Consider the following 12,241-nt stretch of genomic DNA (forward strand, 5'->3'; position numbering starts at 1 on the left):
CCAGTATTGCAACAACATTTTGATCAGCCATATTTCACACCACACCACACCTCAATAGCTTAGGATTAAATCCAGATATTTCAAAAACCCTCGGAAAAAATAATAATAATAAAAAATAATAAAATTAAAAAATAAATAAAATTAAACAAATATAAGCAAAATTAAATATGATATAAATGGCATTGATAAACAATGAAGTTTGGCGCCACTAAACAAAAACAAACAACTTGACACCAAATGCAACGCGTGGACTCATTATTATTATCTTTGTCTGGATATAAACCTAATTACGATACCTTGGTTGCAGACATGCAAATTCAGTCTTCCCATTAATCTTAAGGCAACAAAATGAATTCAAAATATGTCTTTATTCTCCATGTTCTTTCAATTCCCTTGGACGTGAGTTTTTGGCCCTTTAAATAATTATTGTTGTTTTTACGTAACTACGTATATAAGCCGTATATTTATATCTGAAGCGTACTCAGCAAGCTATTGATAGATTAGCAAAAAGTAAGTCTTTTATGATAAATTTTACTGGTACAAAAAAAAACAAACGCGAAAGTTAAATATTGCAATCAAATTATTAGCCTTACTGTGAATTTTTATAACACTTTTTTCACATTTACGAACAAATAGTACAACAAATTATACATTGAATTTGATAAAATAAGTAAAAATCTATCTTAAACAAGTGTCGGAAAATCGAATTTTTCAGGTACTGCCGAATATGTCCGGAATACTGCTATCAAAAGTCGGGTCTGGAAATTTATTTTCTTCATGAGCCTAAAGCTCGAAAACCTAATAAGTGATTCAAAATATATAAAATAGTTTTGAATATATATTTCTTATCTACCCATACCTCACTGAAATGCACCTTTTACTGCACATTTTATAAACATGTATACACTTTTAAAATAAAAAGGAGATCTTATATACTGATAAGTTGGCCACCCCTGCTACAGAATGCACCATACACAGAGAAACAATTAGCTTCATATATAGAGAGACAGTAGAGGAAAAAACTGCTTTCAAAGGTAGTTTCTTTGAAACACGTTCATTCCAAAATAAAAACAAAACTTTTTTTTGTCACATTTGTCAAAACCCAGGAAAAGCAGCGATATTCAAAGTGATGAAGCTGTACCAGAAATATATGAATTTAAAAAAGAAAAAGGATAAAAAATATGAGACAAATATATATAAGACATATGAATATGAAGTTAAATAAAATTATAAATTATAAAATAAATATAAAATTATAAAAAGTATATATATTGATTTTTTTTTAAATGTTCTTGGCACATGAACATACCACAGGAACTCAGGACGAACTAATAGAAAATGTTACAATTATATGCAATACAATTTTGTTTTTATAATATACTATTATATTAAAGTATACTATATGTTTGTCATATCTTCAAAATACTTCCTTACTTAACATTGTAGGAGTAATTCAAGATACGCATAAGAAATCTGGATGGTAAGTTTTTATATAATTGCTAGAAAATATACAAAAATATATGTATCATATTTTAAAATGAGATATGTCTGATTTTTAAATAAGCCTACCAGTTTTGTACAGAGATAAAGTGGGCTTTTTGGTTTCCTATTTCATTCATATTTTAAGTATAGATTAGTTCTTTTGGTTCCCTTGGAAAGCTTAAAAATTAGTTTTTTAAGTCTAAAAGTTTTGTTCAGATTTAATGTTTGGAAAAACTCAAAATAGAGGGAACATTAACCTCAGCCCAGACGATACCATCCGCTCAGTCAAGAATTTAAAGCTGACAGAAAAGGTGTTAAAGTGGCAGAAAGCAGTTCTCAGCACAACGAGTACCGTTAGAAAATTTTTAAATATAGTTTAAAATTTGAACCTAACCCTCGACTTTGGCCCAGGTAGGTGAATATACCTGGCAATAGCCAAGAAACAGTGGAATTATAAAATAATGACTGAAAGGAAAGAAAGAAAAGCCATAAAACGCAAATAATCCATGCCCTCTGGAACTGAAATGTATTTTCAGTTATTTTATGTATAAATAATATTTCAAAAGAGTAACAGTTGCTGTAATCGACTATGGTGAAGGTCCGCTTGGCAGGAATCAGAATTGATAAAAGTGAACGGGAACCTTCTTATATCCATTGGAGAGAAAAAAAAAATCGGTGGCAAAGTCAAAATAATTACACTTAGATAATTAAGAGGTCAATATTGGAAGAAAGGAGGAAAAGAGGAAGTCGGGATGAGGGCTCAAGGAAGGGAAGGTTATAAGAAAATAAATATTTTTTTATCAACCCATATTTTCTTATTCTTTAATCTATTTAAAAAAAAAATTTCATTTACTTTTATCTCAAAACTCTGAACCCCTAATCGTGAATGATATTGTTCCGAATAGAAGAGTAGTCACAGACCAAATGGCTCTTATTATCATTACATTGGTTTTCAAAATTTTAGCAGAGTTGAAGGTTTCGAATATTTATTTACCTAAAAATCCGTAGTTAAATATTTATTTTTATTTTTACAATAATAATAAAACCTTATAACCCTAAAGAGTCGACGGCTCGCTGTCTTCGCTCTTCAGTTTAACGACCTATCGAAAACCAAAATACAAGATGAGGTATTTCGGTTTTGCACTGATTAATATTTCAGAAATTCGTTCCTTAATTGAAAAGTTGTTGTGATTCTTCTCCTCTCACATTAGAAGGTCGAGAAGGTTTGCATTAGTACACGAAATGAAAATAGAATAAGAATGTTCCCAAAATAGAAAATGTCCAATCTCTTACACGTTTTAAACCTCAAGAAACAAATTTTGTCTGTCTGTATTAAACTTTTTGTTCAAGTATAACTCTTATTACCATTGATCTGACTTTAGATAAATTTATGGGGGCATCTGGATGATCACATATTAATATCATCAGATACCATTCACAGTTTTCGCTAACGCCTAGCGGAAACGCACTGTTCTTGGCACGCCTATATTTCGAAAACGACTAATCCGCTTTGACAAAAATTTGATGGAAAGTAAGTGTTAGTGTAAAAATGAACCAGTATCAACTTTATCAAATAACATTCACTACTTCCACTTAAGCCTGCGCCAACGCATTTTCCTTGAAAGCTATATTTCAAAAAAAGGTTGATTGTCCCAAAATTTGGAGGAAAGTTGGGGTTGGTGTAAAAATGATCCAGTATCAACTTTGTGAAATACTATCCACTACCTTCGCTTAAGCGCAAATTCACTTTCCTTGGCGTCACATACGTCGAAAACGATCAACTGTTATGAACTTTGGCCCAAATTTGGAGGATTGTCAGAGGTTATTGATAAACGAATCCCGTATCAAGGACTATCCACTATTATCACTTGTTCCTGCGCAAACGCATTTCCCTTGAAAGCTATATTTCAAAAACGGTTGATTGGTCCAAAATTTGGAGGAAAGTTGTGTTTTAGTGCAAAGATGATCCAACTTTAACAGATACCATCGCCTAATTTCGCTTATGCATGCGGGAATGCATTATCTTTCGAAAACAGCTCGTCTCATTTGGCCCAAATTTAGAGAAAAGATGGGGACTGGAGTGTAGCTAATTATATATGGAGTGCAGGTAATTATTAACCTAATAGAAATGCAAATCTGAAAAAAAGCAGAATTTCCAGAAAATGGTAAGGCACCGTGCTACCAACTTGTAGTACCTAGGTATTAGAATATGGCTGTGGCAGGTAATGATTTTCTGTTTCACTGTTGCCGTGAGCCATTTCTGTGGGTTTGGGAGCCTTCCGGGGTCCACCAAGCCTCATGAAGTTGGTACCCTTAAATGGGTAAAAATTTGGTGGTAAAGCGTGATACTGACCAAATTCCCTCCTTGCACAACCGTTGGCGTATCAACAGTATTTCCTTACAAAGTACTGCGCCCGACTCTTCATGGGTTGTAGTGGTACAGATTTATTTTTGTTTTTGTTTTAAATAATAAACCTAAATAAATTAAGTAAAAATGACTGAATACTGAGAAAGCTAAACAGCCTATACAATTGACAAACGGTTTTTATTTCGAATATATCACAAATAGTCATGGAATTTCGTAAATATAAATTATAGAAGTTCAAAAATGTGGTCGAAAAAAATTGGATTTGGTCACATGATTCTACCCCGAAGGATCAAACTAAGTAGATAAGCCTTGTTTGACCCTGTCCGATTGTAAAAAACTAGGCCTAACCAGCCAGACCTTGGAAGGCATTATAACGCAGTAGGACGTTAATATATGCCATTATCGGATTTACTCAATGGGTAAGGGTGCCCATTCCTCGTGTGTTCTTCACGGCGAGTCAGGCCTTTCGCTACAGCCCTTATTATATTAAACCAGGAGTTGGCGGGTCCTCCACAGACAGAGAGAGCTAGAGAGAGTGAGCGAGAGAGAGAGAGTATATGCATAACTGGCGTTACCGAATCAAGCTGAGAAAGCGTTAAAACTAGTCAGCTGGAGCGATCGGGGGTGCATTATAAATGTGCCCCCCTAGCAACGGGAGGCTAGTCATGCTGCGGCTACTGTTTCTTACACTGTTCTGTGCTCTCGCCCTAGACACCGGCTCCTCACAACCACAACTCATAGGTTATATTTAAATTTTGATATATTTACATTCTTACTCTTAGTGCAATGGCAATGTATTAATATAACTTAGCGTACATTGTCAGAACTATTGTGTCTAAGAGGTCAGTGTGTGAGAAAAATATTAAGTGGATGGACAGTCATACTGGATTCTCTTCATTAATTTTGCTCAGATAGAACTGCCGATATAAAATCTCTTAATTCTTAAAATAAATTTTATATCAGTAGTAATCACTAAGTTGTTTAAAGAAAAAAAAAGTTTTAAAATTCAATGGCCGAGGTACTTTAAATCCAGCTCAATTTTTTTTCGAATCATTCATATGATCCCGTCGAAGGGAATATAACTTTTGAGGCAGTAGTTTGAAGACTAGGGTGTTTAGAACGATTAGTCTAGAAATGAAAAGATGGAGTGATGTAGAGTGTATTCCCAGATTGGAAAATATGTGGAAAATCGAAAGACTTCTACCTTCTTCAGTTTACGGAGGGTCGTGAAGACCAATCATCATCTACGGCTTAAGATAGTGATCAACTTTAACTAAGTAAACCTCATCTGGTAAATAGTTTTTTTTGTTTCTTATATAAATATTGTTTGTGCTGAAAGGAGCTTCCCTTGATTTTGGCAAGAAGAATAAGATATAAACGGAAGTGTAAGAAGAAAGAAGACATTGACGGAAGCGGTGGCCTTTTCAAGCGTTTCTTTGTTCAGTGCTTTGGAATAAGTTATGATAAACATTTCCACTAATGTACTTGTATAAGAAATCATTCTTTTGGTAGTGCTATCTTTCAAACGCATTAAATTTCGAATAAATACAAAACGATCTTCTATAAGCGTTAAATTTACATTTAAGAAGTTATGAAGATTAGATTTCTTTTTGACAGAAAAAAATCGAATAATAAAGATAGTTCAACAGCTCGAAGTTCGTAATAATTTATTTTCAGGTTTAATTATCATATTTGATCAAAATAAATGCGCTAAAATTACTGAGATCAGTATTTATCTTATAATAAATCCATTAACATTTTAGTCTGAACCCAGGTTAATCGGCTTTATGCCATTGCGTTTTGTTGTTTTTAAATTGAACGGGGGTAGAATGGGACGATAGTTGTTAGTTAAATTTGAGAATCTCCGTTTTTAAAACAATTTTTAGAAATTGCTAATTTAAAATGTTTTATTAAAGTATCTGATATTCCAAATATTCGTTTTAATATGAAATTCATAATATTAACTCCAATTAGATATTTCAAAATCATTAATCTGTCATTCAAGCTTTCAATATTTAGGTTAAAAAGCCTTGGTAGATATTTCCTATAACCAATTAGTAAAAAGTGCTTGTAGATCAAGAAACAGTTGACTAGACGCCCGGGGTCATTTTTGTACTGTCCGCTCTTGGACAATATGAGCCGCAAGATATATTTAGTTTCTAGAAATTTACTTATAACGGAATTTTTATCTACACGTATTATTTCTGTATATTTTAGTAAAATTCAATACTAGGATGAGCATTATAGCTTTTATTTAACTAATATAATAGAACTATTTATTGCAGCATTGTTCTGTATGTTCGAAGGATTGCTGTGGATAGTTCTTGGGATGATAGTAGAACAATTCACCCCCCCAAATTGAACTATCAAGTTGATTTTAGAAGTATCAATGAAAACAATCCTATAAAGTAAATTATTTTTTGAAACAGCTTAATTTACAGTCAAGTTTTTTCACGAAGTGAAGGAAGTGGTACTAAGCTCAGACATAGATAAAATATGTTCGTACAGAAAGAGTTTGCATCACGAAATAAAAGGATTTTGCGTATTGAGGTTGAAAACACTGCCTGTTTTAAATATATCACAGTTACAGCAGAATGTTAGTGGTTGAAACTTCGAAATAGTTGAAATTTTGAATGATTTAAAGGTATTTTTGGAAAAAGCTGATTTGTGAATTTTGAACGATTCTTGGATTTTTCTTGGCCATTACAAGACATTTTCTGTCTACAGAAAAAGGAAAAGCTTTGTTGATTGTTTGACCGATATTGGGTTTATCCTGACTTTAAAAGAGCACCTGACTTAATAATAGCATCTGCTTTGGAATCTCTACGAGATAGAGAGCATCTGGCGTTCATAAAGTCAGGGAATCAGTGTCCCCCATTATATATCAGTAGCTATGCCCCCTAATTTAATATTTCATTCGTAAATTTCCAAATTGTTCATTTTCATTTATTGTCAGTAGCCAATATCTATTCAATAATATACAAAAAAGAAGGTAAATTTGTTATATAGAGCTGATTTCATTGTTTGATGACTTGTAAAAGAGCGTTGCATGTTGTAGATAAATGAATATTGTTATAATCATTACGGTTCCATTGATAATAGTTTATTAAAATCATAATTATTAATTGTCTATTTAAATTTAATATTATACAGTTTGTTGATAAAAATACAATGTTTTAGTTTTTTTAAGGTTTAATAAGAGCGAAAAAACAAGGTGAGTGTGCAAGTGTGTTTATGAAAGCCATAAATCATCAATTTAAGTTCCGCTATAAATTATGTTTTTTTATACAAACATAATAATTATAATATGAACTAAATGCAAGATTCATAAAAACTGTTGTTTTAATAATCGGCAAACCTGTATAGTTTTATTGTACATCGTAAAAATTACAAGTGCTTCCTTTTTTAATATTAAATTTATTTGATGTATTGATTAAAAATTTTTAATTTCATTTTATTTGATGGGTATATCAAAATATAAATTAATTCAAAATAAATTTTTTTAAAATTTATTTAAATAATTTTGAGTTAAATTATTCAGATTAAATTGCTAATACTACTAAGCGGATTTTAGGTATGCCAATGGAATAATTACATTTGTAATTATTTTTTAATTTTTAAATATATATCCAGACTTCCAGTTCGTAATAGATAATACGTTGACTTTAACTATTTTTCATTCTCAATAGTAAATCAAAATAACTTTTATATGTTAATCGGAATATCATTTTTATATGAAGTATTGATTCACTAACTGCTTAAGTGTGAATTTTAATGTTTTATAAAAATGGCAAAGTAATCGTTGGATATTGAACATTAGGACTTCAAATATTTTTATTCTGATCTTATTTAATACAAAAATTATTATGTATTATAAAAAAAATATTATTAATATCTGTATTAATGTTATTGAACGTCTGTTTATATTATACAGTATTTTATTTTCAAAACAAATTTTAAATGATGATTACACTCAACTAAAGTAAAACAATACTCATTTTAAAATCGCCATTCTTTCCACAGTCAATATGCAATTTAAAATACATAACAAAATAATACGATTAAAATATTACACAACTGACACTTTTCGGAATAACCAAAACTCAAGAATAATAATTCAAAACTTTATGAATTTTAACATTTATAAATAAATTAATAGTACAATTAAAACAATTGGATAAATCAACAAGTCAATTAGTCATATTGCATGGAGGATCACTCTATTATTTGATATACACTCTTCAGTATGTTTTAAAATAAATATTTATTAAAGCAACTAAAAAGTACACGTTAAAATAAATTTATGACATATCTGGGTTATTCCTGATTTAAAAAAAAAAAAGGAATAATTTTAGTGTATTCAATATATATTAATTTTTTATTCAATAATTTTCAAGTAAGGTATACTATTTATTGTTGACCATTATTTCACAATCGCTAGATTTTCAAAGAAAGATTTAAATTATTTATAGGGGTGAAAAATTATAGATTTTTTTGTTTTTATCAGAACATAAATACCGAAGTTCGACCCCCAAATAAATTTGATTATAGTTTGTATTATATATTATTACAAAGGAGAACATTTCTTTTTTCACTTTTTTAGAATTCAATTTTTTAGTTTTTCGACTTAAATCAATTTAGTAAATTTTTCGGAAATACGCTAATAAAAACATAGCACCTAAATCAGTATCGGGTCATGGTAGTATTTGAAAAAATTAATCTGAGCAAAAAAATCAGTACCAATTTTCCATTTTGTTTCAAACAGTTAATAGATGAACCTTCAGTTCATTGATAATCTTTCATTTGTTAACCGAATAAGGAAAACCCTATTTCTGTTGTTCTAAAATTAAGTTCTGATGAATAGTTCGAGCGCAAATTTTTCAATACTTTCCCAACGACCAACCGAAGAAAAAGAGTATTTACTTTATCTTAGACAAAGTGTTTTATTTTTTTTATCTCCCACCAATTTCACAACAACAATTAGAAAAGCTACGTAAGGAAATGTTTCGGATGACTGGACTCAAGCCAGGAAAAAGGGGAAAAAAATACCCCTAACACTTTCTAACTTTTACTAAACTCGATAATTTTAATTACTTACGACTAAACACCCCATGAAAATATAATTTTCTGTATTAAATTGTTTTCTAATTCTGGGATTGATTTTTCTTTTCTTTTTTTTTAATCTTTTAATCATTTAAAGAAAATATGTTATGAACAAAATTTCAACGTGTTTAAGATTCAAAAGCAGGCTTAAGTTTTGTATTACAGTTTAGGTGTTACTTCATATTCTGAACTGTGTTTTGTTTAGTAATAAAGTGGATACCTAACCGCTCATTTAAAAAAAAAAAAAATATATCTTGTATTATCATAAGTCACCATAGTATGCAATATTATCTCTTATATTAACGATAGCACAACACGGTAAAAAATTTAAATACATTTTGGAACAACAAACAAAGTTGAAATAATTATTAAAAAATAAGCATACTTGCAATAAACGATTTGGTCAGATGATAACGTAAATAATATTATTGCTTGAACTAATTTTAAAAAAAAAATCACCATTTATTTCCCAAATTAATCATTCCTTTTTTGGAGAGGGGGTCAAGAGGCGAACTTATTATTTATTTTTCTCACTGGTTAATTTCAATTCTGAATCACTATTCTGGAAACCATAATAATACGTAGTTATAAATTAAATCATAAATACTTTTTATTTCGAGATTTAAGGGATTCTAATTATTCCCTATTCCATGCCATAACTTGGTTGTTTTGAAACTTTTGGTCGGCACGCTTTTGGAAGTTAAAATTCTGAAGTTTCTCATTTTTTAAATATCACAACCGAAATTTGTATATCGATTGTAGTTAGTACGAATACATGAACAACTTGAAGATTCAGGAAAAAAAGAAGGTAAAATTTAAAATGTTTTAAAAATCACTTAATTTAATAAATAATATTAAAGACCTTGTTGGTCATAATGTTTTAATAAATTATTATATAATTTATTTATATTTTAAAAATTAAAATCCTCAATTGAAATGAAAAATATTCAAAGCGAACTGTTCTTGTTGTTCTTTTACCATACTGATAATTTAAGGTAATATATTCGGAGGACGTGATAGCTGAGTACGTAGGGATGAGGATCACAAAGCGCTTGGTTCAGAAGGTTTTAGGTTCGATTCCCACATGGATCAGACAATATTTACTTCACAGCGGTCCTGAGAAATGAATTTAAACATTCCAACTCTCAAAATGCATAAATCATAAAAAAAAAAAAAAAGTAGATAGTCTTTATAGTACTAACTAAAATTATATATATACTTATTATGGTAATACTGCGCGCCCCTCTAAAAAAATAAAACATTTAAATAGCTTTATAGTATATCCTTCATATTTTTATCATAAACAAAAAAGATTCCAGAAGTTTGCAATAACTGAGAATGCAAAAATAGTCGAGTGTTAATACAATTTTCTTTTTTTTTCTGATTTTTTTACATTTCTTATAAATTTTGAATTCTTATTCATTAATATTTCGGAATTTATATAGTTTTTTTAAAAAAATTTCTGCCACTAAAAAAAATCCGAAATGCTTTGGCCATAAGCAAATTTCTTCAAGTTTCTAAGCAGTTTTTATATAAGGGAGTTAATTCAAATGTAGGGGAGTATGAAGATTATTTATATATTTTTTTTTGATCCTCTAAAGACATTTTCTGGATCCGCCTTTTCTTATTTCTTTATGATTGAAGAAAAAAAAATAAATGCTTAATAGAGTATAAATAGTTTCTTTTTAAATTTAAATCATATCAATATTTCATTTTGGACGTTTTATTTGCCAAAATGGTAACTCAATTCAGATGCTAGAGAAAAAGTTTATTACATAAAATTTAGTGAATTCAATTACAGACTTAAAATGTTTATATTGACAGATAACTCATTTAAAATATAAAATGAAGTAAGAAGTTGATCTGGAGTTATTATCTTATTATCTGTCAAATTTATTTTAAAAAAATATTTTTTGTTTGTTTCACAACAGTTCCGTTTTTAAAAAATCGTTTGTTATAATAAAAAATATCTGACGCCAGATCTCATTGCTGTTCTTGGCTACTAGGCATAAACTGCAGTTCCATACACGCCATTCCAAAAAAAATAGAAAGCTATAATGAGTTTTAACATTAATACATATTCTTACTAAACACAGAGTTTCTTACCGACATTACCGAATTTAATCTTGCCACAAATAAAAAAATATATATGATCAACTATGAACTATCAGACTCAAGCAAGTAGCATATGAAATACTGGCAGTAAATTTCCGTTTGGAAACTATTCAAAACGAGATCAAGCTTGATCTACAGTAGTATTTTCGATTTAAATATAATTTAAAAATTTCATTCTTTGTCCCTTGCCATCAGGCAAAACGTGCCATCAGGCAAAACAAGATAAAATGTAAATATGTGTATATATAATTTTTCCTAGGTTAAGTAATATATAATTGTAATTGTTAAAAAATAAGTAAATAGGAGGTTAGAAAAAAAAAAAAAACATTCTTTGTCGAATGATTTTCTAAAATCTAGTACGTCTCACTAAATATTACCGCAGGATATATCATCATTAGCGATATTCACTCAAATAACGTCTTAAAGGGTCGTAATATGATAGATAAATTATTGTAGACTGCTTTTGAACATCATTTTTCTGCATTTTCTGAAAAGGTTTTGGCGTAATATACAAAAAATAATTCACATCCGATGGTTATTATTCTATCTAACATTGAGATGAATATGCTCGTCGAAATCAAAACTTAATAGTAGGCAAAAAATTAAATAAAACGAACTCCAATCCCTTGCAGGTTTCGGGGCCAGAACAGAACATCAATCACGTAGGATTTTAAGTTTAGTGATGTCTATTTCCGCCTCACGCAGCTGGATAATATTTCAATCAATGCAAACAGATCGGACAGTTATACAGCCTAGTTGGGGAGGAAACTTTGACAACGGCTTGGTAACTTGTTTGAGAGTTTTCCAATAACGTAAGGCCATTTGTGTGTCACATTATTATGAATTAATCATTTAACGCAATAATATATTGGAATTGGAAAACTGGGGCCTAACAAAGACGCACTCACTGTGAATTGGTAAAATTCTGAGATCCCTACATTCTCATACGCATCTGCATCAATTTTATATGCTTCATCGTCTCATTAGTGGGATGTACGTGTTTGGGAGAATTATAGATCCTTTCTTCTTGGAGAAGTTTGTCGGGGGGTGCGGTCAGCAAAGAACAACATAAATAAACAAAACCATATTTATTTATTTTATGCCGACGTTTCGACCTGAGTTCAGGTCTTCATCAGGGGTTGTGGCGTAGAAGGCAGGTTGGTAACTGACTGA

The 12,241-nt window shown here is 30.0% G+C and overlaps 1 protein-coding gene across 1 annotated transcript in view; it reads left to right on the forward strand.

The window, feature by feature from the left end:
• Window positions 1–4,515: 4,515 nt before the first annotated feature.
• The window catches only part of LOC106687373 (sex-determining region Y protein), a 9,290-nt gene continuing 1,564 nt past the window's right edge, over window positions 4,516–12,241 (forward strand). The window contains exon 1 of the mRNA XM_014431233.1: window positions 4,516–4,591. Within this exon, the coding sequence (XP_014286719.1) occupies window positions 4,516–4,591 (76 nt within the window). The remainder of the gene's footprint in view (window positions 4,592–12,241) is intronic.

Source organism: Halyomorpha halys, unplaced genomic scaffold (assembly GCF_000696795.3).
Source record: "Halyomorpha halys isolate HHAL.00 unplaced genomic scaffold, Hhal_1.1 Scaffold953.1, whole genome shotgun sequence".
Classification (NCBI taxonomy): domain Eukaryota; kingdom Metazoa; phylum Arthropoda; class Insecta; order Hemiptera; family Pentatomidae; genus Halyomorpha; species Halyomorpha halys.